The 15,870-nt window shown below is 30.7% G+C and overlaps 1 protein-coding gene across 1 annotated transcript; it reads left to right on the top strand.

The window, feature by feature from the left end:
• The first annotated feature begins 340 nt into the window (after positions 1-340).
• LOC146141296 (uncharacterized) lies at positions 341-5,783 on the top strand. Its single transcript, XM_083392874.1, has 7 exons — positions 341-418; positions 1,008-1,178; positions 1,762-1,875; positions 2,450-2,555; positions 3,433-3,526; positions 3,637-3,689; positions 4,699-5,783. Exons 1-7 carry the CDS (start codon positions 341-343, stop codon positions 4,758-4,760), a joined length of 678 nt encoding a protein of 225 aa, XP_083249000.1. The 3' UTR covers positions 4,761-5,783.
• Positions 5,784-15,870: the final 10,087 nt, after the last annotated feature.

The raw sequence follows: 15,870 nt of genomic DNA, 5'->3' as shown, positions 1-15,870 counted from the left end.
TTCAGGGAAATAAACTTGTAACTTTACAGAAGAGTATATATACAATGAGCCAAAAAACGAAAAACCAAGGTGGCAAAACGAGGCGAAAAAAAGAAACAAGGCATGAATAAAGGGAGAACGCGATAACCAACTGCAGCTTTCTAATTGCCGCTTCTGAACAAAATAAAGTTACAAGTTTATTTCCCTAAAGAAGATTACCTAATCAAAACTTCGGCACTCAATACATATTTGTCAGAAGAACCCCCTTTATAATTGATACAATGCCTGGCAGCAACGGTATATTCAAAACTTTTTTGCTTTGTGGAAAGTTAAACCAGAAGTCCACAAACCAAAATGCAACATGACATCTGGAACAATCAAATGGCCACAGACTTTTGCCAACTTAGCACAAACTGAGGGCTACAAAGTTGAAATTGAGGTAGGAGAGATTATTTTCATTCACAATTTAAGTTATCAAAAATAAATTTAAAATTTTGTATTATTACATTACCTTTTCTGCTATATAAAGAACCAAAGGCCATAAAGTTTATTTACACAGATTAGAGTTTAATATGGCAAAGGTTTTCTGGGCGCTGGTCTAGAATCCTACCACTTATTTAAAGTAACAAAACGAGCTGTTATAATGGAAATCGCAAGAAATAAATAAATATGAGAGAATAAATATAATTAATACTTGACCCACGCAAACCCAAACGCTATATTGCACCCAAACCCAAATAATGTTAGCAATCTAAACCCTGGGAATGTGGTAAGATTCTAGACCAGCATCGTTTTCTATAAACTCTTGCCCACCACATTAATCTTTCTTACTACAATCATCAACCCCGTGTTTTTATTTCCAGACTAAAATCAAGACCAAAAATTGGGAATCTGTGAGCCAACGTCATCCATATAATTTACAAATCAATTTCAATTTACTTCAAAACGCAGCTGATTACTGAATTAAGGTAGAGTAAGAAACAAAAGTCCTATACTTAAAGCATTCACTTTTTATAAACTTTAAACAGGCCTCGGCAATATTTACTGGATGTTCAAACTTTACAATTGAATCAACTTTGGAGTTTACAACAGCCACAAAAATATCAACAAGAGTAGTTGGAGCAAAAGTTGTTACGCCAATGCATTGTGTTATACAAGTTCATTACAATAACAACAGCAGTGAAAATACTTCATACATTGTAAGCATTATTATTTTACTCTACTTGTTTTTTAGTCACAATAAAAACTTAAACTAAACAGTATAATGACCTGAACTGTATAAACATATGTGTAAGGCTTATGGTATTTACCAACACTTCAATAACATAACTCAGTGGGGTTTTTGGTTACTGTTATAAGAGATAAGGAGCTGAAACTGTTTTTTGAAGCCACTGTAAAGCTGGTATATTGACAATCCCGTATAACTGAGGTTGTGAGTTTGTCAAGAAACGGCAAGCAAAAAAGCTACGGTTTAGAATTAGTAAAAACATCAAAGCCCACACTGAAGTAGGCATCATTTTAAACATTTCGGGTAAAATAGATAAAATTTATCCGAAACGTTTAAAATAAGACCTACGTTTATATGGGCTTTTCTCCCCTCTTAGCCTTCCTAGTTCAGTTGGTAGAGCAGGTATAAGGTTGTGGGTTCAAACCTCATATCTAGTTTGTTTTTGTTATTCTCGCCTAAAGCAAGTTGACAGACAAAAACAGCGATCTGTTTTACTTTGTATTTTCTTAACTTTCAACAATAATACAGCAAATATATTTTATAATTGAACTTAGATTGTCGGACAAAGCTCCGTGAACCGTACAACTCATATCCAAGCAACAAAAGTGGATGGAAAGATTACAATTGACCTTAAAGATCATATGGGTGGAGGAAAAGTTGTTTTTACAGTAAGAATATATGTAAAATTACTTTTTAATTGAAAAACGTTATGTTTCCTTGATTCATCTTAATTTGTGTTACCACTAAGTATTTTCAACAATATCGGATCGGAGCCAATTCCCGATAACAAGTATTAGTATCGATACCTGTCTGAGATTATGGTGGTATCAGTGTCAAATTTAATATAATAATTTACGGCAACGATTTTTACCTTAAAAGGTAAATTTATACAAAAATACTAGAACACCCATGAAACTAAACTTCTTAAAAGCGACATTTGGCTCAATAAATAAATATTTAAATTAAGCATAGTAATAAGGTAATTTGGTGTAATAAGATTGTGACACTTTTTGTCAAAAATAACAGGCATTGGGATCAGACTAAAATGTACATTTGGCTCAATAAACTGGATAAAATTGCCCTTTAATCATTTAATATTATCTATTTTGCTTGTTAGGGCATAGTAATAACTTCATAGGGCATCCAATAAGATTGTGACACTTTTTGTCCAGAATATTAGGAATTGATTTTGGAATAAAATGTATCAGACATACCTGGTTGATATTGTTCCTTGTATTGTAGATCAAAGATTTAACTGATGTTTCATGCAACGACAAGAATGAGTTTGTTTCTGTGAATGGATCCTGCCTTGCGCCAAGCTACACAAACAAAAGCATCTGCGTGAAAAGTAAGAATTAAGATGTATTTTATTTTTGGAAAAGAAACAAACAGCAAAAATAAGATGACAAAAGTAAATCGAAAAATTTTTTTGTTAACAGTATGAATATATTTTAAGATACTTTATACATCTATTTTTAGAAAAATTGTTTATGTCACTAGAGTATGTAGCAATATATATAAAAAATTACAATAAATATTTTCCTTTTAACAAGTTGTCAAGTGAAATCTAATAATAAAACACACATAACTAAGGGTTTCATCAACTGTGTAAAGTACTTTTTGATTTTTTTTACTGTGTTTTATTCTCAGTACTATATCTACTTAAGTTTGATGCTTGTAATATCAAGTTTCACATACTGGCCTGATTTGTTTGTTATAGAAATATTTTTTTTTGCAACACTTAACAATCTTTAATGTAACACAATATTTTTAAGTTATAAAGTTTCGTGCAACACTTAACAATCTTTAATGTAACACTGTTTTGGAACCATTTTCCTACTCAGTCTTGACATAATTACTGCAATATATAGTAAAAACAAATACCAATTGTTAGAATTGTAACTGCAAAATGGATCACCACTGCTAGTGTTTAGGCCAGACACTTTATAAACATGTTAAAAAGAAATATAGACATTGTCAGTATATCTGAGTTAACACATTCTACAAGAACAAGATTTGCGTAAAACGAAAAAAAATTGCTTTTATATAGTTAAAATAACCCAAAAAATATGAGAAATGGCCTCGTTCTGAGTAAAATAGGTCGAGGGACGGATGATTTGCGTTGGTGGGATCTGACTAGCGAACCATTGCCCACCTCTGGCAAGGTGATTTCAAATACATTCAGTGTAGCATAGTTAATATTGTACTTTATTATCCAAACACAGATTCCGACTCATTATATGCAGCTGTTGGAAGTATATCTGCCATTTCCGTGGCAATCATTATTGCACTTCTAGGAATCATATATTCTTTAAAAAAGTAAGTTGCGCTATAATATTAAAATGTTACCAACTAGTGTGTGTTGACTTTATAATGTTTGGTCAATAGAAGTTTCAAAGTACTGAAAGCTACAAACCTTTAATTCACAGGAAAACGGTTTCCATGGCATCATCTTCACCATCTGTTAACGTCCAAAGAAATGGTAAATAACTTCATACCTGACACAACCTAAACACAAATTGTCTACAATAAAGTATGTTACAAACAGAAATGGCAGCATCATGGGGATTACACATCTTATTACAAAATGCTAAACAATATGATAAGATGTAAAAGCTCTTTAAATTGACCCAGATTGTGCATGTCAGTACCATACTACAAAGCTGATATTGCCGCCAACTGTAAATTGCAAAGGTGAAACAGCATATGGTGGAATCTTTTCCAACCACATATTATGGGGGAATGTGCTATATGACAACCGTATGAGAGGATTGCCGAATATCCACCTTATTTTAGTTACGTAAATGGGAGAAATACAGGCTCGCAGCCGGACTCAGGACATTTGGCCAGAGTCGGACTCTGATTATTTTTAACCGACTACACAACCCTGGTATAAAGCGCCATTCAAAATTTATTGATAAAATTGGCAAGCTTTTTAAAAATGGCCTTTTTTAGGTTGAATCACAAATTATTTGTGAATGTTTCAGATTAAAGAAATGCAAATTGAGTTTAAAAGTATCACCTAAATCATACAACTACCATGAACTGGCAATAACATCCAACATTAGACAAAACATCTTGGTAATAATGACTTTATTGTCAGTTGCTGTAGTCTAAGGATTCATAAACTGGGGTCCATAGATCCCTTTGGGGTCCGTGAAATAGCTTTAGGGGTCCATGAAAGCCTAATTAAAGTTTTAATGCTTTATTTAAAAAGTAATCTATATAGTTAAGGTTCGTTTCACACTTTTCGAAAACAGAAGATTTCTGTCTATTTGCATTGTGGCTTAAATTTATGACGTCAACTCTAAAAATTTGTTTTTGACACAGCGGAAATTTCTTTAGGGGTCCGTGTTAAAAAGGTTAAGAACCCCTGATGTAGCTGTTGTTTTTATTACAAAACAATAAAAGTTGCGCAACTATTTACTTACAAGTAAAACAGCCATTAAAATATTGTTTGTTATCAAATGCATGTTTCTTTATATTTGCAGAGTTTCCACAAAGAGCTAAACCGAATGCATTGGAAATGGAGGATCCATACATGAATGCATAGAAATCAAAAGTATTTAACAAAAAGTTTTACTGCAAAGTTCTAAACAAAAACAACGTCTCCTAAGTTTTTAATTTTTTTGCTGTAATTGCAAAAATATCAGGGTATTTTGGAATGTTAAAAGCTAATGTGGATTTTCAACATTATGTTTTTAAAGTTTATTAGTGTATTTTAAATGCTGTATTATTTCATATTATATGCTTCCTAATTTATGCCATTGGGGGGCCCAAAGCAAATGATAAATAAAGTTTTAGCAGGAATGATTTTTAAATTATAAAGACTCTTTATTCAACATTTTATTTCTTTTAAATAAAATAATTTTGTCCGTGAAACAAAATTTGGTTGAAATTTTAAATCAAAACTTTCTAGATTAGTGTTTATTCAGGAAAAGGCATTCAATTGGATGACTTTTAAAACAATCAAAAAACACTGCAGTTTTAAAAGGCTTTTATTTAGGTTTATTTAGGGCAGAAATTTTCTTTGGATAAGAGTATTACCATTATATTGTATATCATAGGAAACATAACCAACTTATCTTAAACCTAAACTGTATTTTTCTGAAATGAAAAACAGTTGGCTGTTCATTGTATTTTTTGTTTGTTTAATGAATATGCCTTCTTGTTGTTACTTATTACATTATGGAGTGGGAAAAAATCTTTGGGCAACAATGCATACAATAAACGAAAACAAAACACTGACCAACCCAGCCGAGATAATAACCATTGAGTTTTTTCGGAGATTTAAATTTTGCCGTTGTTATTGTTGGTGATGTTCTGTGCATGCGCAAACCAAACATATCTTTCTATTTGTTTTTTGTGACTGTGACGTTTGGTGGCAATGTTGCGCTTACATAATTTTGTCATTTTCTTAAATTCTTTTAAACAAAAACTGTAAACTGGTAGTTTTAGAAAAACCTTGTTTTTAATTTTTTAACCTGTTTATGTGCATAGTGATTTTACATTAATTTCAACATATTGCTGAGAAGTCGTAATAAATATTCAGCCCGTTAAAGACCCTGCAAAAATATTAAGCACTGTGTGTTCTGTTAATTCATCTCTTCATCAAAAAATAAAAACCAAAGCAACCAAAAGCTCAGTTGATAAATAAGAAATATAAAAAGTTCAGTGAAAAAACAAGGATAAAAAATTAAAAGTAATAGTTTGAAGTGCAATTGTTCTGGTTCCTATTTGTAGTTTGCATAAGTGTTGAACGAAGAAAGATACTCCATGATCACCAAGTATATGAACTTGTAGCATTCCTGGTGAAAAACACAAGTTATTGGGTCTTAGGCATATTCACACAAAATATTTGTTGTTGCTATATCAGAATAAACTAGGTTTAAAGGTATAAACCAGATTGAACTTTTTTGTTGAACAATTTTTTTAAATAACGATAAATATATGCATGCTATTTTATTTATCTTAACAGGTTATCTATAATAATATAGCAACTAACATAAGTTCAAATGGCTCTTTGGAATGGTATCGTACAACAAGGAAACATATTTAAGTGACAATAAACTGTTCCAAGGTGTTAATCCAAGGTTTCTCAGATTTATTAAGTTTGGTTCTAAAAAAGATTTTTCCAAATTTGAAATAAATTACATAAACAACATGAAGAAGTGTTTATTTTAATTAAATTTTAACTTCATTACGTCTTATGTTTTTTTCGCTTAAGAGTTTAGTGGAAAGAATCAGATCTTCAAGACTTTTGTGCTTAACGTTTAAAACTTGGGCTGCCGTGAAAAAGGTTGAGAAACACTGGATTACCAATTGTCTAACTAACCAGGTTGTCCGCCATGTTTGGTCTCAGGTCCCTCAGATCTTTCACGGTTCTTAAAACATCGACTTTATTCTGAGATTTCAATCTTTCCAGAATGTTTATCAGAGCAATGAAGGTGCCGGTCCATCGCTGAAAACATTGATATTTTGAACAACAGGTGAAGTAAACAAATAACATTGTAGTTTTAAGGCATTGAGGGACTACAATTTCTAGTTTATTTCATGTAAGCAGTTTTTTTAAATTGGCAGGTTCTATTTTTTTAAATTTTGCAAATTACGTTTTTGGAAATGACTTGACTGGGACTTGAGTCATTTCAAAATGACTTGTTTGCAATACTGTGTGTCAGGCATATACAGCATCCTGGTTTTTGTCGCTGTTTAGAGTCGTATTTAAATGTAGAGATTTACCAACAACTGGCCTTTGTTTAAATCGGCGAGTCGGGTAATAACAAACAGAGACCGGCTCCGGTAAATGTACAATTTTAAGTCCTGAGTCGGGTTATGAATCTGCAGCCTACATTCCTAGCATTTACTTAATCAAAGTGTACAGCAATCCCCTCCTCAAAGAGGTGTCATATAATTCATCCACAGCAATACTTGGTTGAAAAATTTTCCACAATATGTTATTCAACCTTTACAACTTATTCCACAAGTTCAGAGTCCGACTCAGGTCAAATAAAATTAAAATTAGCTTTGTTGAGTCCAGAACCCGACTATACTGCCACCTTGTGTATTTACCTGCATTGAACCATCACTTTACTGCCACCTTGTGTATTTACCTGCATTGAACCATCACTTTACTGCCACCTTGTGGACCCCCTTGCGACCTTTGAACCTCATCCATCAGCTCCAACATCAACTTTGACCTTGGAGGGACGTTGACATTTTTCCAGGTGTTCAGAACCAGGTACTTCACATCAATTTTGTCCTGTTGGTGAAAACACACCGGCTAAAATAACATGTGATTTAAATAGCAGCATTTTGGATGTTATGGTTGTTCAATAGTTTAAGTACACATTATCACATAAAACACTTTAAAACAGAAGTAACTATCCAATATTATGGCTTTAATATTTTTATTAAAATTACTAAAAAAAACGGTGTATTGTGTTGCAAAGAAGTAACTAATTCCAGAGAAAAAAAGACAGAATTTGCAATCAAAGAAATTACAGAAACATGAACAATAGTTTCCAATTTTAAGGCATAATGGACTATACAATTATTAACTATGAAAGTTTAATTTAAGTTTGAAAAAATCATGTTTTAAAGCATGCGGAACTATAGGCAGACAACATTACATGCTGTGGTAATTTTGAACTATAAAAATTTAAATCAAGTTTTAAAAAACAAGGTTTTAAAGCAACATTGTTTAAAAATGCTGAAAATGTTTCTCAGTATTCATTCAATTATATTCAGCATGGTTTAGGTTATATGACCAATGTTAAAGCTTGAATAACAACTCCATGGATTTTATTGTTATATTTAGATTGTCGCAAAGCTCCACCTTAAGTGGTGACGTCATCTCCACTTTCACAGTTCTCTCAACAAAACTTCCTCGATCATTCGTTGAATTAATTGTGAGTTTCACATCTCCAAAATCCACCATTTCACCTCCACTTGTAGTAATAATGTCAGCTTCATAAGGCTGTACAGAAATAAATATTTAAAACATTTGGATTATTAAAGTATAACAAGTCAATAAAAACTTTGCCTTATTGGCTCAAAAAAGTTGCACAATAAATTATGGTTAGACAGAATATTTCTCCCGTCAGAATTAGGTCAGCTGGGTAAAGCTGTACAGAGAGAAAGATTTTTTACAGAAATTTTAACAACTTTGCAGATTAAACTTTATCAAGTAAAAAAGACAACAAATACTTTTCTTTATTGTCTTAAAAAATCACACAAATATGTATTGTTATATAAAATATTTTACAATCATTGATTTGTCATTTCAATGAAAGTATCAAAGCTATAACAGTTGATTAATTCAAGATATTTATCTATTTTTAAAACGATTCGGAAATACTTTATGCCATAATAGTTATTTGTATCTCTGAAAGTTTCATTGGAAAGTGAAATAGTGAACGATTGATACCCAGGGTTTGACCCAAGACCATTATTCACAACCGCATGGTAAGATATAAAAGGAAAACTTAATGCCATTGAATTTATGAGTCAGTGGTTTGTCTATATTAGTTTGAATGCATGTGAAACTATGTGTTAGATAATTTAATGTTTTTCCGCTAATCATTTCTTAAGTTATGAATTCTTACCTTTCAAAATTAACCCATGCTCTACAAGCCACCAAGCAATTCTTTTTTAATATTATATTAAACTGTCAATCAACAAACCAATTATTTAAGGCGTGGTTCATTGACCAATCTTTTGCAATTAAATAAATCCTTGATTACCAAAAGCATGAAGTAAAGTTGTGAGAAAAACAAAATGTAAACAAAAGTGTCAAAATTAAAAAATACAAAACATTCCATAACCAAACTATTTGTTTGAAAGCCAAGTTTTATTGACTAATAATTTATTGCAATTAAAACAAACACCAAGTCCATGCAAAATAACATTTCTTAGCACCAAATTCATAAAGAAAAAAAAAATAGAATAAACTATTTTTTGTACTTATACCTTCAAGCTTGATTACCAAGGACATTAAACAAAATTGTAAGAACTTGACAAAATAAATATGTAAAAAAATAAGAAATAAAAATATTTTACCATTCGCTTTGTACATTATATTATAAAAACAACTTTGTCTTTATTTTTACCCACAACAACTAACCTCCAAACACACAACAGTGTTGACTCGCTGATAAATCATTGACTTCCAGAACTCTGCTTGTCTGTCACTAGAAGGTGATTGTGATGCAATAAAGGTTGTAGAACAGCTGTCGCCCTGGGAATTAAAATACAAAAAAAACACAAAATTTTAAAGCCATAAAGCATTTTGTCACTGATATTACTTCATGTAATTTGTTAATGATACTTTAAAATTCAGAAACCTAACATCATACACTTTTACCATAAGAAATGTATATATCAACATCAACAACAGCTGATAATTGAAACACAAGTCTAAAACACTGATAGGTAAGATTTAAAGGGTATACCCATGGTGATATAAGTAAAAAAACTAAAATAAACAAGCTCTGGAAATTCAGAAACCTAACATCAAAAACTTCAGAAACCTAACATCATATACTTTCATTATCATAAATCAATATAAACAACCCTTGTTAATTACCCAGCCAAAAATAGTTATAATTAAATTTTTAAGTTTATACCCACTTGCATGTAATCTAAGCTAAAAAAATGTAGGCTGGGAATATTCTAACTTAATGCTTATTTGCTTAAAACTAAAGCATTTTTATTGTGACAAAACAGGCTTAATATTATACTTCTATATACATACCGGTACCTAATATTTTTAGCAAAAAGTATAAACACCTGTAGCAATACCGAATGACGTCATTATAATAGTCAATTATATCAGACCGGCACCAATACCACCCTAGTTTTGGACGTTAACGATACCACCACTTGGCATCTGTATGTTAATTTTTTTAATAGACATACGCAGCATTACACTAGTCCATTATTGGTAGTTTTTAGCAAAAATGGACGATTTAGAGTACAGCAGTTTGTAGTTGGATAGAAACTAAAGAACAATACCACTTTAATTAACAAAAATAATTACAAAAAGTATAACAGTCTAATACCATACCGAATGACAACATTATCATAGTCATTTTGGTTTTGAATTAGCACTAAAACCAGCCTAGCATTGCCTAGGTTAATATTCAGCAAAAATACACCATATTAATAATAACTACAGGCAATAATGTTGTTATTTGTAATAGAAACACAGGTAAAAAATACAAAAAAGTAAAACAGTCTAAAAATATCCTATGAAGTTATTGTCATACTTAATTTGGTACGTAATTGCCACTGACACCAGCCTAGTAGTAGCTGGGTTAATATTCAGCATAAATGCACTGTAGTTATAAGGAATACATTTGTACCTTACCTGTATCATTGTGCTCCTTTCAGGCAAGTTTGTTGCTTTATCTAGAAGCATAAATGAGAAATTACTGTAAGATAAATTTTAAATTTGCCAATTTAACAACTGGTATTTACTAACTACAATAATTACCTTTTGATTGTGACTGAATCTGTTGAAGTAAGTTAAACTCTTCAATGCTAATTTTGGGTCTGAAATATAAAATAAATTACTTTTTTTATTCCAGTGATATTTAACTACATTTTGACCATCGATCTATAGTTTTTGTCTAAAAAACCCTCATACAAAGCCTGGCAGCAAAAATATGTTTAAACGTCATGGATTAGTTACTTTTAAATGTTGCATTTTAAACCAGCTTTAAATTCTGTATTTAAAATGGAAGCTTAATTTACAACACAGCTTTTAGTGAGATCTGATAATTTGGTTGTTGTCTAACCATTGAACAGATATTTGTGTAGAAACAACTACCTAAGTACACACTTAGGAGTTATTAGATGTATCACTTGACTTGGACTTAAGTCATTTTTCAAATGACTCGACTGAGACTTAACTCATTTCAAATTGCCTTGCTGGCAAAACTGCTATTAACGCATTGGAGTTATTATATGAATCACTTACAAATCATCTTCAGTGAGATCCGATAGTTCGGTTGTTGTCCGATCACTTGCCGGAAACATTTCATGTTCCATTATAAGCTTGTGGATGAAGACATATTGTTGCTGGAATAATAAAAAAAGGAAGTTTTTGCTTTGATTTTCCACTTCGAAATCCAAGGGATTGCAACTTTTTATCTAAGTGCTGATTTAAATTGAAAAAATTTTGAAGAAAAATTAAAAACCTTAAATAATTTTGAACCAATCTATATATTTTATTGCTATACTAAAATAAGAATATTTTTAGTAGCCAAATGATTGAAGCCAAACAATAAAAAAAAATGATAACAGTGTTTAAGATTTAATGCATAAAGTTGTGTAATAGAAAAATAATAATTGTCTCTAATAGAAAAATTGAAACTTTTGCCTGTTTCCTTGCCCTGTTTTATCTAAATTATCTGGTACTAGTGTCGAAAAAGTGTCAAGTATCGCACATCCTTTGTCTCTATATGTTCTGTTAGTGCCACAAAAAGTATAATCTTACCAGAGTCTGAACCATTTCCGTCCTGTTTTCCCTCATCTTGATTACAGTTCGGGCAATTTCAACATTTTCTTCTGCGTCGAGTTGATCAAATGAAACGTCCATCGCGATGTAAGTTCCAGTACGACCCACTCCAGCACTAGAGGTATATGGCAATGTTAATAACAGTAAAAAACAATAAAATGTGATAAATTTGTATATACTATTACATAACTCACTCCAGCACTAGACGTATATGACAATGTTGAACAATAATAATTAAAACAGAATATTGAAAGTACTGTGACAGTTACAACCAACAATGGTATTTGACAAAGTTAAACGATATGAATTATACCAAAAAACATTAAAATGTGATAAATACCTATAAATACAACCAACTACAGAACTAGAGGTATGTAACAATGTTTACTATTATTAATTATAGCACAAAACAGTTAAAAATATTAAGAAAACAAATCAATAAAATGTGATAAATACCTAGATAATATAACCGGCTCTATCACTAGCGGTGTTTTAACATTAGTACCAATACTAATGCCAGTAGAAAAACATTAAATATTAATTAATGACAATAAACAAACAATGAAATGTGATAATTCCTGTACAGCCAAACCCGGCACTAGCACTAATTACACCACAGAACAAAAAACTGATAAGCAAGACTAGCTGCATTATAACACTGATTAGTGAATTAAGAAAGCAGATTTATTAAAAATGGCAAATATATATTTTTTGCACAACACAAACCAAAGTGCAAACTAGTTATGTGTCTAAGCTTGGCCAAACTTTCATAATGTTATTTTAGGAATTACATATTATTCTTTGCATTGTAAATGTTTTGACAGAGTTTGTGAACATGTTATGCACGGTGTTTGAAAGATCACACATGTTTTGTTTTGTGTAGTTTAAAAATATTAAGTGAGGGTTCACGCGAAGTCCAACATTTAACAAAAAAGTTTTGGGACCTGTGTCTTGTTTTAGGGTTTTAAACAAGTTTGTTTCAAACTTAACTTTTGAAATTCAATGAAACATTAAATTAGGATCATTTTTGAAAAGCCTGCTAAAAATATATTGGAATCAGTTTAAACATTTTCTATAATTGTCAAAAATAACATTTAAAGTAATTTTTGTCATTGATATTTTCTGCAAATCATAAAAAGATTTATTTTTTATATACAACTTCTTTGTATCCGTGATCGTAAATATTGTACAAATTTAGGATTTGAAAAATTGACCTAATACAATCCAGCAAAGTGTAAGTGCACGTATAAGGGTTGGTGCAATGAGTGTCAGAGGGTTGGTTTGTTAAGCTTTAAGGAATATTTATTAAAAATCAGCTAATAAATGAAACAATTGTTTTTTTAATTCCTAAAATTGCAATAAATGTGTCATACTAAAATATTTTCCATTAAATTAGGATCATTATTTTTAATTCTTAAAGTCAATTACTGAAAATTAACAAGTCGAAAATGAAAAATATGGAAACTGTTAAAACTGTTTGATCTCCAACTCTGCAAAAATAAAACAAGCCGGTGGGCATTTCATTGCCGTTATAAGGCCTGACCCAATTTACCCTTATCACACTTTACCGGCAGGTAGCATTATTATTATTTGCAAGAGAAAATGCTGTTGGAAAAGGTTATAATTGGAAAATGTTATGCTAAATATTCTTTCTTTGGCAAAATATTAAGTTTTCTCTGTGCATGATTAATTTAAGTTTGAACAGGTTTAACTAGGACTGAATTTCATCAAAGCCCCAAAAATGCACTATTTTTGACATCTTACAGTTTTACCATTAAGATTTTTACAGATTTCTCTAAATAATTCACAGAAACATTTTCACCTGCAATGAAAATATAAACGGAACTGGAACAACACACAACAACTCTACACAACGAATAAGAAGTTATATTCGGATTTATTTTACTCCAATCGTTATAAAAAAAATATGTAAGAGTTGAGCAAAAATCAGATTCCTAAATATTCTCACATATATTTTGGCACCCTTGAGTATTACAAATATATAAACTCCAGGACGAATGGTAAATGAAACACGACGCAAAAAGGGTATGTCTAGTGGTAATATCATACTGTTGAGTGGATTAAAAAAAGATTTCTTTAAAAGGTTAGAGATACATATTTGGTGCAACGCAAACCAATATAGAAATCTTTGTTGTTTTTGTACGCAAGCTTAAAAAACACTTCTGTTATTTCAAGCTTAGTCAAACCTTCATAATATTATTTCTTTGCTGTCTAAACACAGTGTTAAAGTCTAGGAACATTATATTGGAACTATAGTAGCTTTCCTTGGCAAAATATTAAGTTTTTTGTACATGATTAATTTAAGGTTGTACAAGTTTTGCTAGGACAAATTTATAATAACCAAGAAAACTTTATTATATATTTAGGAAATTAATTTTTTTCATTGAAATCCTTCAAGATTTCTCTAAATAAATCTCAAACATTTTTACCTGCAATGGACCACAATAGAAGCTTGTTTGTCGTGTTTTTCTTCCACCATTCTCCTCAAGTAAACCATGTTTGAAGTTGTAGTTGGAATTCCATGGTCGGGCCAGGTTGTGTATTGGAACTGAGTCACGTTACGCGTTTCCTGAAAGTAATAAGACACTGTGGCTTAAGCAGGGAATGAAATTGCAGGGTATTACTGATTTAAGAACACACAATGTTGTTTGCAGAAACTGAGTAACCTTTTGTGTTTTCTGCAATAATAAACATTACATTGGTATAAAACAATTTAGGTTCATTTAAAAATACATGATATTTTAAGGTGGTTTCGTTTGGCCATGGTGCAGTAATTTGAATAACACAATTTTTGCATAAGTTTTTTTTTGTAAACAAAATATTTTTAGTACTTCTTTTTATATATACCTGCCATTAAAACAATAAACTACACAATTTAGATATTAGTTTTAAGACTATAGGTTACTCTATTTTATAAAAAAAACACAAATCAATAAAATCAACCTGATTCATATGTTTTTTTACATAGATTAAAACAAAATATATAAAAAACACTACTAACAAACATTTAGGTTATTAAAAATAAACATTCTGAAAAAACAAATAATTTGTACATACTTTATATATAATGAAAGTCCTGAGGTAAAAGAAAAATTTTGGTGTCTTGAAATTTTCATTTAACAATTTTTTTTTAACTTTTTTATAAGTTAAGTCAATATTCAATTTGTCAAAACCTTGTCATTGCTGATGCTTAGTTTTCTTTTCATGATTCCTCCCAAAATAATTTCCTCATCACAAGTAACTTTAATCTTTCCATGTTGGACACTAGTTCCAGGATCCGGCCAGTATTTGGCACATTTTGCCTAAAAACACATAAATTAGGCAGCTATTAACCCGAAATGTTATATTTTGTTATTTATTTTTTTATAATTCATATGAATTTATTACCAAGCATTAACCACTGAAGTAATGTTGTTGATTTTTAGCTCTATTTAGCACTGTTTGTTGAAACACAATTTTAAAGCTCATTGTAAAAGTTTTGTTCAGTGACCTCTTAAGAAATTTCAAAAGACTGTAACAATTTAAAAATAGCCCTAGTTGAAACTGCTGTAGTTATACAAGTAGCTTATATTTTGAGGCATTTCAAAATATGTATTTTAATTGTCTGACTTTGTTCTAAAGGTCTATGGGAAGTCTAACATTCATTTCATTTGGTATATATTGCCATAGTAATAAAAACAGCCTTCTATAAGTTATAAAACTGCAAATTTATAAGAATGCCAAAAGTTTATAATATCTCTTGGTGTTTGTTATTAGTTAGACAAGAATACATTTTTTGCAAATTAGTTTATATCCCCTAAGACGCCTTGAAAAATCCTAAACACACACTTCTATGAAAAGCAAAGTAGCCTTCTTTGTAAAACACAATCTAGTTCTAGTATAACATAAAATGTTTATATACAAAGCTATGAAATCAATAAAGCAAAGTTGTTTTCACCAAACCTTGTTCCTTTCTTTTATTCCAGTCAGCATTACGATGATTGAAGCATTTTGTTGCCAAACCATCAGCCAGAAATCACCCATAGTGTTTGGCTTGGGGCCTTGAGATGCTATGAACTTATTCTTCTCTGAATATCCCTGATTAAAAATAATATATTACAATTTTTTGGTAGTTTGTATACTG

Source organism: Ascidiella aspersa, chromosome 6 (genome assembly GCF_963924565.1).
Source record: "Ascidiella aspersa chromosome 6, kaAscAspe10.2, whole genome shotgun sequence".
Lineage (NCBI taxonomy): Eukaryota > Metazoa > Chordata > Ascidiacea > Phlebobranchia > Ascidiidae > Ascidiella > Ascidiella aspersa.
Note: the sequence above shows the minus strand (reverse complement) of the source record. Positions and strands in the feature narration are given on the sequence as shown.

Bases quoted from the DNA above. Each gene is read 5' to 3' on its own strand.
- LOC146141296 (XM_083392874.1), top strand. From the start codon at position 341: ATGACATCTGGAACAATCAAATGGCCACAGACTTTTGCCAACTTAGCA. The intron at 1,179-1,761 runs GTAAGCATTATT...AATTGAACTTAG, and splicing joins GTGAAAATACTTCATACATT to ATTGTCGGACAAAGCTCCGT. The intron at 3,690-4,698 runs GTAAATAACTTC...TTATATTTGCAG, and splicing joins TGTTAACGTCCAAAGAAATG to AGTTTCCACAAAGAGCTAAA.